The sequence below is a fragment of the Gymnoscopelus braueri genome (assembly GCF_963280865.1).
Source record: "Gymnoscopelus braueri genome assembly, chromosome: 6".
NCBI lineage: Eukaryota > Metazoa > Chordata > Actinopteri > Myctophiformes > Myctophidae > Gymnoscopelus > Gymnoscopelus braueri.
The window spans coordinates 33972512-33989928 of NC_137607.1; the positions used below are offsets into that span (position 1 = coordinate 33972512).

The 17417-nt window shown below is 39.9% G+C and overlaps 2 protein-coding genes across 2 annotated transcripts in view; both read left to right on the forward strand.

Moving 5' to 3' along the window:
- The window catches only part of tprg1 (tumor protein p63 regulated 1), a 701399-nt gene that overhangs the window by 276544 nt on the left and 407438 nt on the right, over positions 1-17417 (forward strand). The window lies entirely within an intron of this gene.
- Positions 13143-16986, forward strand: cnga3a (cyclic nucleotide gated channel subunit alpha 3a; the record flags this gene model as incomplete). The annotated part of the gene is made up of 7 exons (XM_080430290.1): positions 13143-13210; positions 13327-13500; positions 13779-13838; positions 14477-14668; positions 14906-15007; positions 15102-15208; positions 15590-16986. Exons 1-7 carry the CDS (start codon positions 13203-13205, stop codon positions 16984-16986), a joined length of 2040 nt encoding a protein of 679 aa, XP_080286416.1. The 5' UTR covers positions 13143-13202.

A 17417-nucleotide genomic window follows, 5' to 3' on the forward strand; every position in this document is an offset into this window, starting at 1 on the left:
GAGAGACGGGGAGACTCCTGTTACTGAACAAACACTCTATAGCAATGATTACTATCAGAATATAGTGCTTAAACCTTTAAAAATATATACTTTTTGTTTTAACCCAAAAATATCACTTACCCTACCTTTAACCCTATGTCACCAAACGTATCATATATGATACACACATTACACTGATTTTTTTTTTATAAATCAGTGTAATGAATACTTGGACCAAGAACCTGTTGTATCATATCTGACACATCCCCACTTCCCCCTGGACCATACCATTTGCACTGCAGGTAGTTACAGAGCCTCAGGTGGTCTGACCCAAAATGGCTGCCATCAACTAAACAGGAGAGGTTGATGCACTACTAACAAACAATTATTTTTTAAGCAGTTCGGGTACGTTTTCCTAGTTACTAATATTTTGAAATAAGTGTTGGATAACTTGAATGCACTTATGAGCTCTCAAAATTTAGCATTTGAGTTTGTTTTTTATGATGTCAAAAGTGTTTGTATCATATTTGATACTACAGGTCTATAGTCCTTTATGATTTGTATCATATTTGATACTACAGGTCTAAAATAAATGTTTTTGTAATGTTAAAACCGACTTGATTTTTTATTTTTTTTCAAAATTTTATCCCACGATTTTGTAACCCTATTTTTTACACCCAGTGCCAATCTCTATGTAATCCTGGGCACTACACTCCCTCTGCCAACCTAGGGAGGCCAGGGCCGAGCTCATGCCTCCTTCAATGCATGAGAGCTAACTGACCTTCTTATCACCTGACAGGGGAGAGTTTCCCTGGTTGGACGTAGCGCGTGGAAGGAACACGTTATTCCAACCAGTTCCTTTCCCCTCCATCAGGCGCCCGGCTGGCCAGGGGGGGGGCAGTAAAAAAAAAAAAAAACGACTTGAAATACCCCTTTTAATACCCCTTGTATCAAATATGATACAACAAATAAATGATACAAAGGAATGTTAAAAAAAATAAAACAAAATCAAAAATGTTTTAAGACCCAATAAAGTGTCCCTTTTCAAAATATTGGAATTTTCTGACCTTTCCTTCATAGTTCAGGTTCTAGAGGGTTAAGAAACTGCTTTGAAGAATTAATTATAGAGGAGACAATTATGAGTAATAAACATTTAATGTTATCCTCATAAGAAATGATAAGATTGAAGAACAGCTGTTATATGCTCGATACATAAGTAAAGAACTGAATGTTCCCTGAAAAGTTCCAGAATGTCCTGTTTTCACACACACACACACACGCACACGCACACACACACACACACACACACACACACACACACACACACACACACACACACACACACACACACACACACAATAACGAAACAATCAAACAAATGATCAACATCTGTTCATGTTCCAGTCCATAATCAAATTGTACACATTTTTTTAAAATCACATAACATCCTGCTATATATTTTATTATATAACACTAATAGTAATAATTCTAGTAGTAGTAGTAGTAGTAATAGAAATATTATAACTAATTAACTAAGTAATATTAATAGTAGCATAGCAGTTGTAGCAGCAGCACATACATACGTCTTTATGTTTGTCAGCCTGTCTAGTCTGTCTGACTGTATGTCTACCTGCATGTTTCTCTCAAAAACAGTTAGTCTCTTTGTATTTGTGTCCCCCTGTCCTGCTCCTTCTTTTACTCATACAAGTAGGAGCTATCACATAATTAGTCCTATCTGTAAATAGTGTATCAAACATGGAAATGTCCTTAATGTTTAAATTCCCACAGGATAGTAGCACTGTATGGGTACATACATAAGTGCCTTGAATTTTCTTCTCTTTGCATAATATGCAGATGAACAGAGTAATGATATTATAATTACAATGTTCATCTGGTAATAATAATCTTTACAGTTTTTGAATATCTGGTTGTTATTTAGTAACGCTGCTTCTAAGAAAAAGTAATTTCCTTTCCAGAAGAGACTATGACACAAGGCATCTGTAATCGGTTCTGTGTTCTGTGAAAAATTGTTAATGCTGCAATTCACTTCTTTTCCTGCAGAGGGCAGATATGTAATAAAAGCTTGTATCATAGGCCAACTGATGGAAAAAGAAATTGAGGGTGTATGATTTGTTTTCTTCACAGAATTAAACAGATGTTTAATGTAGCCTAGCCTATATCGTACATTTGTAATAGATAAACGATTGGCCTAATGTTTATAAATCAGGTTCTTTCTCCAATATGCAACTCTCCTTATATCTGTCTAGGGCTGCCAACATATTGGACTGTCAGAATCCAGAAGATTTTGGGTGGTGTGGTTTGGGGTAATTAGTCAAGTAATTAGTCAACATTTTGCACTAGAATGTGTTAGGATAATATTAAAATTCACTGAAGTTCAAACCCCTAGTTTCTCTTAGAGGTACAATGTTACCCATCACTTGATAGTAAATGAACTGTATAGCCTCACCTCATTACTTAAAAGTGAATATCTCTGTATGATTGCATACACTGACCACACCCCCCAAGCAGGGGGGTTTGGGGGTCTTCCCCCCAATTTTGTTTAGCATAGTAGATGTAATTTCCTGTGTTCTGGTGAATTTTGGGAGTTTGATACCAAATCCAGGAGAAATCCAGGATCCAGGAGGGTTGGCAGCCCTGATTACACACAACCACATGTGTGTGTGTGTGTGTGTGTGTGTGTGTGTGTGCGTGTGTGCGTGCGTGCGTGCGTGCGTGCGTACATATACATACATACATACATACATACAACTGCATAAATGTATGTGTCACACACACACACACACACACACACACACACACACACACACACACACACACACACACACACACACACACACACACACACACACACACACACACACACACACACACACACACACACACACACCCTTGCGGGATCATCTGGTGATTGAAACCAACTAACAATCATGATGATTAGGCAGGTTACTGGCGATATTACTGTAATGTTAACCTCTTTACAGTACCTCTTTACAGTATTTTTCAGTTGCATAATTTGCTCTTTTATTTGGAGATGCATACTGTACATAAATGATATATCCATTCTTATATTCATTGTTGATGATAGGCTGTATAATATTCACTGGCAATAGATGTGTGTAGCAAAAGGTGTATATTGATTCATATATTCACTGTACATTTATATTCATTGTTGATAGACACATGTTCATTCATTCAGAGGGGAGATCAAAGTGGCCGCACACTTGCTTCAGTGCCAAGTTTTGTAGTTAGATGGGAGAGAATAAAACCAACGTTTGGCAGACATGCAGCCTTCCTCAGGGTCGCTCATTCTGAGTATAGGCAGCATGCCTGCCGAGTGTGTGGCTACTTTGACCTCCTCTCAGTCTTGCAGCTGAGTCCGGTTGCTCCTCATAAGGGATTGGGGTGCGTTATACTCCTCTCGTCCTCTGCACTCATTCAGAGGCCCAGTGCAGATGTCTAGGGCCAGCAGCTCTTATCATCTCTCTTCTTACCTACCGTATACATCTCCTGTGTTTCATTCTTACTGCTGTGCTGTTGCTATGATGCCTCAATTTCACTCTGGGGATCAATAAAGGCTTATCTTATCTTTATCTTATCTTATCTTAATACCCATTTAATCTGTGTTGTGGTTAAAGACATTTTGTTTGTGTTAGGGCTGTTGAGACTTCTTGTAGCGTACTAGACAGGCATTATGACTTGACCTTGAGGTTGTCATAGAAACACTGTCTGTGCCTATAAAGACAGCAGACAGATGTCTTCTCACACTAAAACCCAACGATGACAGGGTACAAGAAATCCTACCGCGCCTCTGATGAGCACAACCCAACTCATCAGGGCAAGTGGACTCACGGCTCTGCCAGAAGCCACTTGATATGAAATTGGCTGCAGAGACACATGAGACCAGTACCACTCTAGACTGTCAATCTTATTCCATGTGCACATATGTATGGCATGATTTATTCATGTCTCTTCTTTTCTCCTTCTTCTTCTTTTTTTTTTTTTACTAAAGCCATTATTTCATCTTTTGTATAGTTTAAATTAAATCAATTTGTTGAAATGTAAAACCTCTGAATCCCAGGTTACATGTTTTTTCAAGTTGCAAAGTTCTCAGGCAAAGGAACATCAAGGGACATTATTTTCATATTGACGTACTGTAGAAAAAGACAATCAAGTACAGCATGTCAACAGCACTAGAGGAGGACAAGAACAACTCATTATTATTATAACACTGGGATCATAAAGCAATTGTTTTCCCCCCATTCTCTGTTAAATCTACTATCAGTTTGCTTGTACAGTACTATGTATAGAAGTGAACCAGCCAGCCAAAGTGTACAGTACAGTATGTATCATTCAGTAGGTGAATGTGCAATTCAAACATTTGAACAAGCTGATGTTGTAGGCTCTGACCGTGCCAGTGTCAAGATCTCTAACACGGCTTGCCTTTTCTTACACGCAGTTTCTAAAATATAGCAAGAATGTCCAGTCAGAACAGCCAATGGAAGAAGCCTAAATAGGCTCATGTGTCTAAAGAATAGATACAGGCCATATCTGCCTGATTTCACATTTTGTGCAAAACAATACAGTACCTTAACGATTCATGAATATCTCACCATGGACATGACTGTATGTCTTTAGTCATAGCAAATCAGAAGTTCCTATTTCCTCTCTGCTGAGTAAACATTTTGTTTATATTGAGGCCACGATTAACAACATCAATTCTACAAAATGCTATTTGGGCAGACAATATACTTTAGTTAGCTTGATTTAGTTTCATTTGTGTGCACAAGTTACATTTTGTTCCCTTGGAAAATGGAACAAAACAATGGGACTAATTCATCAATATGAATTAGTCCCATTATTTTGTTAATTTCTGTGCACAATATATATTTTTCTTCCACTCTCCCCTGCTCTCTCCACCGTTGGTAGCCATTTCTCTGGCTCACTCTCCGGAATCAAACCCTGGTTCCCTGTAATCATGGTCCCCATATAGGCACATAGCGTACCATCCAAACTTAACAAACTAAACAAAAGGGTGCAAAATAGCATTAAAAGTGGTTTATAATCATAGGGGAACCTCTTTTGTTAGAGGTATCTTAAAGGTATTTATTGCACCTTTGTCAAATCGTGCCTATATACAGTACTAACCCTATATACTATAGAACCATTAGAGGTGCCTAAAATAAGCTGAAGAACCAGTAGAGAACCTCTAATGAACCATGCAGTGATGTGGTTGGGTATTGCTGAGTGGCTTTGGGGGGATGTCCTAGTGGTCAAGAAATCGGTTGGAGCATGGAGGTCTGACGATGCCTGACCAGGGGCCACACTCAGCCCCTGCCACCAAACAAGCTAAAATAGCGAGAAATGAGGGAAGTATCTTGTGGGCACAAGTTAAACCAAAATAAGTTACAAAATGTATATATTGTGTGAACGAATTACACTAAAATGAGCAGGAAAAGATTTACACTGTGTGCAGAAAATACAATTTAGTGGGTTCAGTGTAGCACTCAGAGTGAAAACTTGGAAATAAGCACCAACACAGGCAGTAGGCAGTACCAAACCAGAATACTTCATTGGGGAATACTAGGGAAGGTCATAATGAATCAATGATAGGCCCACAGGACTAAAGGAAGGTGTTTGCCCAAGTCCCTGTAATGCCTGAAGGGCAGGATGGCTGGGTCGCTAAGGTCTGGTTGAACCTCTCCACTAATAACCTGTCACTCTATGGAGTGGTCCTCCGTCCTCGTCTTCTTCACGCCCAGTCCTTATTGGCTCAAAGACTTGGGCCTTGAAGTTCCAGCCCTGGTTGCTGGGGGCCTCCCCTGTGACCCCGGAACCTTAGTAGTGTCTGCAGTTCGATGCCTCAAAGGGTTGACAAGAGGGCATCTACGCTGTGAGTGTGCCATAGCTACTGCAGTGGGAACATTATGTACTGTAATGTTTTTCATTTGTATGATGACACTGCAATCTAATTTCCCCAGGAGGGATTATAATGTGTTCTACATACCTACCTACTGGAACCTGCGATGGGTGAGGAAACGGACACTGGCAGAGTAGGTCCCCCAATCTCTCTCAAAGCACCCCCCCCCCACACACACACACACACACACACACACACCAAAGGATAGATTAATAGGCCGAAAGAGGGCGGAGAAATTGATTGACTTACAAATAGAGTGGAGCTGTGACGAAGGGGAGACTTTGTGTCATGATGAAACAGGCGCTTTAGATTGCAATAATTACCATGTGCCTTCTGGCTGCCATGTAAAGAGGCTTTCAATAGATCTCAATGCACCTGGACACAATAGACTTAATGGGGTTTGGGAAAGAGGGGTTGTGATTGCACAGTGGCTCACTAATTTGTTTTGCCATGGCAACATTCAATGTTAACCTATACTGCAGCAAGGATAACAATGAGATATTTAGGAACTCTAAATAGGAAATTGCACAATGCTAGTTAACAAATAGAAGGGCATTTGTATTGGGAATATGGCAATTTGTAGGAAGTACTCAAAACAGTAATAATTATAGACCTGGAGCCAGTCCCAGAGCGTTGCTTGCAGGCCATTGTTTCTCATAGTGAGGTCCGAGGACTGGGGTCTGAGGACCTTCAGACCTTACAAGCTCACGTTGTGAGCTTGTAGATCTGCTAGATCTTGAAAAAGGTTTGAACCATTTGGATTTATTTCCTAAACAACACATATCTTGTATTATGGGGGTCCCTGGCACAAACTATTTTCAGATGGGGGTCCGTGGCCAAATACATATGAATTTGGGGGTCCTTGACATGAAAAAGTTTGAGAACCACTGCTCAAGACTATACAACACTCCAGTGTTATATAGCAACCCCTTGGAGAAGGGGTTGCACTCTGAAAATCCAAATCTGTTCCCTGAAAGGTTCCAGTATCTTTTCCATCATGGTCCAAGTCCTCAGCCTTGTCCAGCCACCACTGGAAATCAATTGTATGGTGAATTAGTGTCTGCTCTAATTGCCATCGAATCAACTGGTCTATCAGCCAAGTTAAGGGCTACTTGTTGTATTTTGGTCTTAAATAGTAATTTCTCTCAGAGATGGAGGACTAAAGAGTATTTAATTGGGCAAAATATTACCAGCTGATTGATTTTATTTATTTATTTTGATTTTGATTTTTATGACAGTTACACAGATTTAATCCTCATAAATGATTTATTACAACAAATGGCTACGAGTTAAGTGGCTTATGCTGTTGTTTAGATCATCTACAAATGTGCTATTCTCAGAACACAGGCACATTTGACCTGCTTAAACCCACTCCCACCCAAACCCACTAAAGGCAATCCCTATGTCTATTCCAGTCCTATTCTTATGGCTCCCAATGACAATCTTCTTTGCAGGTCATAGACATTGCACCAATGAACTATATACACACAGTCAGAGGTTCTGATACTTTGATCGGATGTGTTCTCTGAAAAGGTATTGTGCCTGCTCCCTTTACAACTTGAACCCTAACATCCCATGGGCATGTAAAAACATCCTAACAGAATCAAGAAGACACAACGTATTGTGAGTTTGTCGATCAGCTATTTCCTGCGAAGAGATTTGGTGTAGAGGGAAAAAAAGGACGGGCCCAGGATCAACCCCTGGGGGCCGGACCCCGGTAATCAAGGTACAAAGGGTTTAGCTGGTTAAAATGAAATCTCCAATTGGTTGATAAGATACAATACAATAATATAGAGCTTCATTGATCCCCATGGGGAAATTCAAGTGTTCAGTCAACAGTCATTCACACTGCATAGTAACCACTGATATTCAGGCACCATTTCACAGCATACAGATATAGCACAATATTTTTTTGTACCGTAAGTTATTTAGCATGAAACATATGACCACAGAAACAGATAAACACTATTATCAGGGTTCTGCATCAGCATTATCATGAATGTAGGCAGTTCATAACGTTATATGAAATTAGCTGGGCAGAAATTTACATTTTCTTTCAAATGAAATATCACCTCAAGTGACCATGTCCATAAAGGGGCATTAGGTGGCTCAAATAGGTACTCAAGTCTAAGCTGGGATTAGTGGCGCTGCAGATTGTCAAGGGATTTAACCTTATGCCTCGGGATGATCATGGGCGGGCTCAGTGTGGAGACAGGTGAAATGTTGTGATCTAGCAGCCACGTAATGGTGCATTCTCATTCCGACCTAATCTCACAAAATGCTTGCTCATCAAGTTAGGATGCAAGTTTGGCTGAATAGAATTCACACCGGTTTTACTTTTAACACACACCTTTTCTTGCAACCCAGACAAACATCATCAGTGATGTAACCGTCACTGGATGTTCCAGACACCCCAGTAAGCCATAACAATTATCATGCTCATATCATTATTCATGCTTTTAACAATGTGTATTTGTATTGTCTCTGACAAATAAACAAACAAATAAAGATGAATTGATATAACCCATGACTAACAGGTGTGTGGTGAAATTGACCCTGTGTCTGGCTGTTACTGTTTACTGTTCTCAACTGCATTAAAGTGGTGTAAGTAATATGTTTTTTTTGCTATTAAGTGTTATCATAGCTCTACTGTATATTAGCAAGCATTGCTATAGAGTGTTTGTTCAGTAATGGGGGTCTCCTCTTCACTACAGCTATTCGGTAAACAGAAAATAAATATTCAGGCTAGGATTGCAATTTCACCCAGAGATAAATTATCAGGAGAGAGCACTCATACAGGATAAACAACGGAAATTGGAAGTGATGAAAGAAAAGATAACATAACATTTGGGAAATTAACACTATAAAACTGAAGCTGCTAAATGATCTGATTGAATAAAATCCTGACCCGAAATTGTATTTTTTGTTTAAGCCTACCAAAAGCTATATGGGGAGACTCCTGTAAGGCATTTAACAAACACATAGTCTAATGATAAAAACAAAACACAAATAAATCAAAAACAAACAAACACTTTTTTTTTTACAGAAACAAAAACATGTAGGCCTACACCACTTTTAACCCATTAAAACCGTGTCATTTTTTATTTTAGCACATTGTTGGCTATTCAAAAATTGCAGATACACAAGCTCACAGCGTGTCACTTCGTGCAGAGCTGCAAGCTTGTAGATCTTGCTATTTTTGCAAATCTTTGAATATGTATATATTTTTAAAACAATATTTTTTCACGATTTTTTTTTGGGTCAAATTATTGAATATACACATATTTTTAAAGCGAACATTTCTAACTCAAAGCTTTGCTTATGGGGGTCTTGAACGTGGGAGATATGAACGGAGGAGTCCCTACCTATAATGATGCTCAGAGATGATGGGTCAACTGGGCTCCACCCATTGGCCTGCTGGTCTGCAGACTGACAGCTGGTGATGTGATCTTGGAAAGCAGCGCTGCCGCTCCAACTAATAATGGACAACAGGTGGAAATAATAATTTGATGAATCTTTATTTGTAAATATTTCATAGCATAGAAGTTTAGCGTTCGATACAAAAACAATGGGATTATACACCATGATCAGCCTGAGAGGAATAATTGGTTCGGTGACGGTCGGCTCGCAGCATTCTGCGTGAGGAGGATCGTCAAGGTGAGGATAGTCTGACTGACCGATTGACTGATTGACTGCTGGGGAACTTTATGTTGTTTGAAATGCACATGTTTAAGGGATAATATCTATAGGACTAAGTCATTTAGCAGCAGCTTCACAGCTAGTTCAACATTTTATAGGCTGTTAATGTTGAGGACCAGTTGGGTTGCATGTCACAGAACAACAGAAACCTACTGTAGCCTATAAGTAGAATATAAACAAACCAATTAAACCTTAACGCTTTTAATTAATGTTTTTGCAATTTGAACATAATGGTCTAGAACACTGTTTCCCAAACAGTGGGTCGGGACCCATCTTTGGGTCACAGACCAATTTTTATAGGTCGCGAGTAAATGTCCCCGTTTTTCCGTTTCCAAAATGGAAATAAATAAACAAATCATCAATTAAAAACAATTCCAACATTTTTCAAAAATATAAATAAAATGAAAGAATCTAATAATTTCCAAAAATAAATTACAAATACGTTTAAGAAGTAGTGAAAATGGCAGATCTACAAGCTCAACAAGTCGTGAGCTTAGGCCTATCTGCTATCTTTGGCTCTTTTGGGTCTCAAGCTAAAAAGTTTGAGAACCACTGGTCTAGAAAGGCTCATTAGGAATGGGTCCTCTTGAAACAATCATAATGGCAACTGAACGTGTTGCTGTTAATTTGTGTTGTTTAGGCTGCTGATAGGACCTAGAGGTATTAAAATAAAGCTCAAAGGCCACATTATTACGAGGTAGGACACATGTTAATTCAAGAGGCCTGTCTAGTGTCTAGATGTCACCTCAATCAATAGGCTATAGTAGGCAAGCCTATTTTGAGGTAGCCTACAGGCTAAATGATTTAGGGAGAATCCCTCTGACACAATTCTTCTTAAAATAGCTCCCTTTCAGTTGATACAATGATACTAAACAATGTTTAGTATCATTCAGCAGTACAGAAGCTTAGCACATTTACAGTGAATTTGTTACAGATACATTGAAGTGGAACCATAGGCTACACAATCTTTATAAACCAGTGCAGATACTATAGACCTATAGAGCTGGGTGATGTGGACAAAATCAAATATCCCAATATTCTCGACCAAATACCTCAATAGCCTGACAATTTGTGCTTTCACCAAAAATGTACACTGTGAGATTTCTGATGAATTATCATCAGTAATGCCTATATAATAATATAGGTAAAGGCAAACAGCTAGAACAGTCAGGTAAGTTCAGAAAACTACACCGCTTTACTGTAATGCAGGCTTAAACACCAGGAAAATTTACATTTATGTCATGATATTTTAATATCCAGAATTCCAGTCTTATATCACAATACAGTATATATAATATCATATTTGCCCATCCCTACCTGTACCCAGTTGCACTTAAGATCATAACAAATCATATCACAAGCCCTACACTACATATTCACAAGCCAATTGTTAATACATTATTACAATATTATTACAGTAAGAAAAACAAATCACTCGGAACACCCACACACAAATCACTAAATGTGATAATAAAAAAATATAACACACATTTAGTGTCTCAACACACTGAAGTTTAGTCATACTGCAAACACCTCATTTCCAACCTTTCTCTAACAGCGTTATTCAACTTAGTGGGGGTTGGTTAACTCCCCGGTATTAGCACTAATCTACATGTGTACACGTGCTACAACCCGCGGCATACCCTATAGAGATCAGTGATCCACTTTCAACTGTCACTTGAGGCAAAAAGACAACGTGAATAGCGTCCCGAATCTGGGCATGTCATATTATATGAACATTCTGTGAAATATAATAACATTCCTAAAAAATTGCAGATCATCACAACGTGGGCTTGTAGATTGGCTATTTCCCACGAAGAGATTTGGTGTAAAGGGGAAAAAGAAGGGGTCCAAGTACAGACCTTGACCAGGGGAGCCAGGTCAAGGCAGTGTAGGTTTAAGTGGTTAAACAAAGGCACAAACAAAATTATGCCGTATTTTATTGAGTCGCACCTTATCATTATTTCACTTAGACGCACTACTGTATGTCCACAAAGGGTTTCACAATCAAGCTCTGTGTTGCCTGATACATCCACCAACCCAGACTAATAAAAGAAGATTTATTTTATGTTCTAAAATGTAAATAACATAGCTTATTATTATTATCATTATTATTATTATTATTATCATCATCATTATTATTATCATTATTAATATTCTTCTCTTTCCCAAGCCTAAACCTCAACACACTCAGAGTTACATCATACAGTAGACACAAATGCAACTGTGCTTTATCACAATGAAGAAGTGGACTTTTTGTTCAATGGAATTCCTGGTATTTCCAGTCTTGTTTTCTCAAATTGTACATAGAACTGAAGTAATTCTGTCCTCAGTATTTGGTCTTTAAGTGAGCAGTGGGCCTAATAGACTTAACATACTTCATACAAGAGAGTAGGCCCTTTAAACCGAGGTGATCTTTCACAGTTCACTGATCCTGTTTGGAGTTAAGACATAGGCTAATCAGGATGTATTTTTAGTTTCTACACGGAGTGAAAATTGGTTTCAGTAAACACATTGACAACAGTGCATAGCCTACTGTATCCCACGTCTCAGGGCTTCCCTTTATCTTTGTAGGACGAGAATATAAAATCAGTTATCCTCAGGGACATCATGAGCTTTTAAGAAGTAATTAGAGCTATTTTCAAAGTCAACACACATTAGAGAAAAATAAATTCTCTCACAAACAAATCCAACTGACTTTGTAAGTAATAAATGTTGTCTTGATGTTCAATTTCCAGGCCAGCAGAGCCAGCCAGACAAGAGAACATGGCGAAAATCCACACAGAGCAAGCCCTGTCATCGCGACAGAGGCTATCCATCTGCACACTAGAGGATGATGTGGCCGTCATTGAAAATGGGGAGAGCAGGTTTGGCCATTACACTTTCAAGAAGACTTGTATTACTGTTCCAAATGTGTTCCAAACGTTTTTGTTCACAGTTTCTAAAGGCATGCAAGGATTTTGGATAAAATCCAAATACCAATACCAATACCTCCAATTTCTCTCAACATACTTACTAACATACATTAGAATTCAACATAATTAACATACATCAGAATTATGGCACTTCAAATAGGTTGGGGGGGTGGTGGTGGTGGTGGTGATGATGTTAAACATTGCATTGGTTTGTGCATGGTTTTACCCGCTAATATTGGCAGGTAATTTATTAGATATGTAGGTTCTAAATTGACAAAAAGAACAAAACATTAACTGTAAAATATTTGGAATAGAATAAGCCATCAACTGGCCCATGACATATTAGAAGTTCTATATTCGTGTAATTGATTCAGGTGAAAAGTGCACACCCATAATAAAGCACAAATCTGTCCTTAGTCAAATTAAATCAAAAATAATGAAGATTGTCATGCATGACATTCTGAAATGTGCACCCCTAATCAATAAATGTTATTTAAGCCATTCTAATATTCCAGGTACTGCCATTCATTTCCCACCCGCTATCTTCCAGGGCTCACTCTCTCTGTGAAGAAGCTGGCTCTGATATGCAAGGAGAGAGAGCTATGTCTTTAGCCACCACTGCCAGCAGACTGCCAGGTTCCCACAGAGACTCATTTGCAGGTGCCGGAGGCATGGCCAGGTACTGTATACAAGTGTAGCACATGTAACTGTACAGGGTTTTTTGGTTTGTGTCGTAGGTATGGCTGCCTAGACAGGTGTTACTGTGTACTGCCTTTCCTACCACTGATCCTCTAGGCTCTCTCACTTCCTGTTTATGCTGCGGAACTGGGCATCTCACAGAGTGCATCGTGAGGCAGAGAGGCCCGATTCCTTCCTGGAACGCTTTAGAGGCCCTGACCTCAAAGATGTCTCGAGTCGAGAGAGCAACGTCCAGTCTATGGGTCAGAATGACACCATCCGCAAGAGAAAGTAAGTACTAGTGTACATAGGTGGTCCTTATTAAAAGTCAGTGGTTGGTTACCTGAATCACTTTGCTTTCCAATGACATCAAGAGGTTGCAAACTACTGTCATACCCTCTGATGACCTCACCAACAAGTAAAATAATAGCCATGCTGAGTGGAGCTAAGAGTGGATTCCAGTCAAGGGCAAACAGTACAGCGCAGATAGCTGAGTGGGATGGTTTGTTGAGGCTTCAAATGTACTATGATGTAAGCATTGAACACAAAATGTCTTCTTTTTTTTTTAGTCTTCTTTGTAAGTGGCCACTCGCCACTTACAACATGAATAACTGCAACAACACAGATGAGTAAGTGTGTATGTATGTGGATCTGAAAATAGATATAACAGTAGCATTTTAGAAAGAGTAATTATAGCATAATAGCTTTTACAGTAGTAGCCTACGCAAATGTGCTAATAGAAATAGGGTACTGTAGTATTAAAATGTTCTGCAGTAACTGGCCTAGTTTTATTAGCATAGAATTTTGTGCCCAAAATCCTCCAGTGTCCATGCATTTGATGCTTTAAACCTCCCAGTCTACACAAGTATATGATTGTTTGTGGTAGTCGATTGTGATTGTGGTTGTACGGATTTAGCCATCAGCATTAATGTTGCAGACTGATTTGAATTTAATTTGGCCTTTTAATAAACTATTTATTGGTGTTTCTTTTTTATGTTGTGTAAATAAATGTGGCAACTACTCTAAGTGACAATAACAGAATAAAGATAGCATGGGCTCTCTACAAACACAGCTGTGTAACGTTGCCATCTGCTGGACTAAATGTGCACCACATCTTCCAACAAAGTCCTGGCTCCTGAGGAACCCTAAACAGCATCCCGGTTTATAGTGGTGTCTGGTGTGGATAGGATAGTCACGTAGTAGCTCCTCAGTAGACCTCCTCCTCCACCCGTCCCAACCACATAACAGCTCAATGTGTGATCTGTAGCAAAAAAGACGACAAGAAAGAGGAAACTAAAAAAGATGAGAAAAAGGATGAGGAGAAAAAGGATGAGGAGAAGAAAGACGGGGACAAGAAGGAGGACGAGAAGAAGGACGAGAAGAAGGATGAGAAAAAGGACGAGAAGAAAGATGACAAGAAGGATGATAAGAAAGATGATAAAAAGAAAGAGGTGCCTCCGTAAGTATGTCACTGCGAATGGTTTTGGTGGTTCCAGTAAAGTAAGCTTCAGTTATGGAACATAACAGATTTTCAAGTGAAAAACCCAAGGCATTGCATCACATTTTTGGCGGGCTGCAACAACGCTGTACAATGATGTATAAATGAGGCTTTACACACAGGATTGTCTTACACATGTTGCACTTTTGCAAATAAAACCTTGAGATGAACGTCCCTAACCATGTGTTGTTCCTTTAGGAAAGATCCTTGGATCATGGATCCAGCAAGTGAACTCTACTACAGATGGCTCACTGTCATTGCTGCACCAGTGTTCTATAACTTAATGATTATTGTGACAAGGTATTCACTGTTTCATACAGATCTTTGGCTTTATTCATTGCTCTGTACGATTAGCTCAAAACAATCTAATGCTTCTCCTCTCTTGATTTCATAGGGCCTGTTTTAATGATCTCCAGACCAATTACACAAAACTCTGGCTATTTATGGACTACACTGCAGATCTCATCTACTACACCGACACATTCGTCAGATCACGAACAGGTCAGGATCCAGAATTTCACCCGAAGCAGGTGTATGTATATCATTGCCTCTGTAATGCCATTCTTGAATTAGGCAAGTGGTTCTCAAAATGGGGTCTGGGGACCCCCAGGGGTCCTTCGATGGGTTCCAGGGGGTCCCCAGCAAAATTAGCTAATGTATGTATGAGGCGTTGTGAGCTAGCTTGTAGATTGGCTGTTTAAAAAAAAATCTAGACATTTTGGAATATTTTTAAAACATTTTAACAACACAAATCTTGTGTTCCCCTTGCACAAAATATTTTTAGATGGGGTCCATCAGCCAAATGCATATTAATTTAGGGGTCCTTGACATGAAAAAGAGAACCACTGAATTAGACTATTAATTCTGTTCACATTCCAACAGGTTACCTGGAACAAGGCCTGATTGTGAAAGACACCAAGAAGCTGAGAGATAAATACAAAACAACGCCTCAGTTCAAGTGGGACATGCTTTCAATGATACCTACGGATCTACTGTTTCTTAAATTTGGCTACAACAACCCAGAGTTCAGAATGAACCGTCTGGCAAAGATAACGAGGCTGTTCGAGTTCTTTGACCGCACAGAAACCAGAACCAGCTTCCCAAATGTGTTCCGTATCAGCAACCTCGTACTTTACATTCTCATTATCATCCACTGGAACGCCTGTATGTTCTTTGCCCTCTCCAAAACCATTGGGTTTGGATCGGACACGTGGGTATATCCGAACATCAGTCACCCGGAGCATGGCCGCCTGGCCAGGATGTACATCTACTCCCTGTACTGGTCCACCCTCACCCTGACTACAATCGGAGAGACGCCTCCTCCGGTCAGGGACATTGAATTCGTCTTTGTCATTGCTGACTTCCTCACGGGAGTGCTGATTTTTGCTAGTATTGTCGGTAACGTAGGTGCCATGATCTCCAACATGAACAAATCTCGTGCCGATTTCCAGGCCAAGATCGACTCCATAAAGCAGTACATGCAGTTCCGCAAGGTCACCAAAGACCTGGAGGCACGAGTCATCAAGTGGTTTGACTACCTGTGGACGGAGAAGAAGACATGTGACGAGAAAGAGGTGCTGAAGAACCTGCCCGACAAGCTCAAAGCCGAGATCGCCATCAACGTCCATTTGGACACACTGAAGAAAGTGCGCATTTTCCAGGACTGCGAAGCTGGTCTGTTGATCGAGCTGGTGCTCAAGCTGCAGCCGCAAGTGTTCAGTCCCGGAGACTACATCTGTAAGAAGGGCGACATCGGCCGAGAGATGTACATCATCAAGGAGGGGAAGCTGGCGGTGGTGGCCGACGACGGTGTCACCCAGTTCGTGGTACTCAGCGACGGCGCGTACTTCGGAGAGATCAGCATCTTGGGCATCAAGGGAAGTAAGGCCGGCAATCGGAGGACAGCCAACATCAGGAGCGTGGGCTACTCAGACCTCTTTGCGCTGTCCAAAGATGACTTGGTGGAAGCAATGACTGAGTATCCGGATGCTAAAAAGGCACTGGAGGAGAAGGGGAAAGCCATCCTGATGAAAGACAATCTCATCGACGAGGCGATTGCCAATGCCGGCGCCGATCCCAAAGACATCGAGGAGAAGATCATCAAACTGGAGGGCAACCTGGACACCATGCAGAACCAATTTGCCAAACTGATGGCAGAGTTCACAGCGACCCAGGTAAAAATGAAAAAGAGGGTGACTGAAATGGAGGACAAGGTGAAGTCTATGCGGCCCGAGGACCTGTCTGAGGTGGTCGCTGACAAGGACAAAAAAGTTCAGTAATTTGTAAAATGAAGAAAACATGTCAGATTTATAGAGAAGCCCATTCTTGCTACAGAATAAATATTAAAAAAGGCCCAAATTGTGTTTTTTTCATTGTTGCAATTGGGAAAATTGTGAGATTCGTCTTGCAACTACTTGAGATAGACAATTGGAATTGTGAGATAAAGTCACAAAAATCCCTCACATTTCAGGCCTTTTTGTTTTTACTTTGTGGTCTAAATGGGCTTCCATAGATTTACCCAGGGACTTGACAGGAAAAATAGCTTATTTTTCATTTGATAAGCTAATGTTAGAATGACACTTTTTCATTGTTTCTTGTTTCTATTTATTTATATATTGCTGTTTGTTATCAGCACTGGCATTGTATTATGTACCTCTTATTAAAATGTGTCAAAATGTGTGCAGTGTAAGCCGTGATTGACATCCAATGT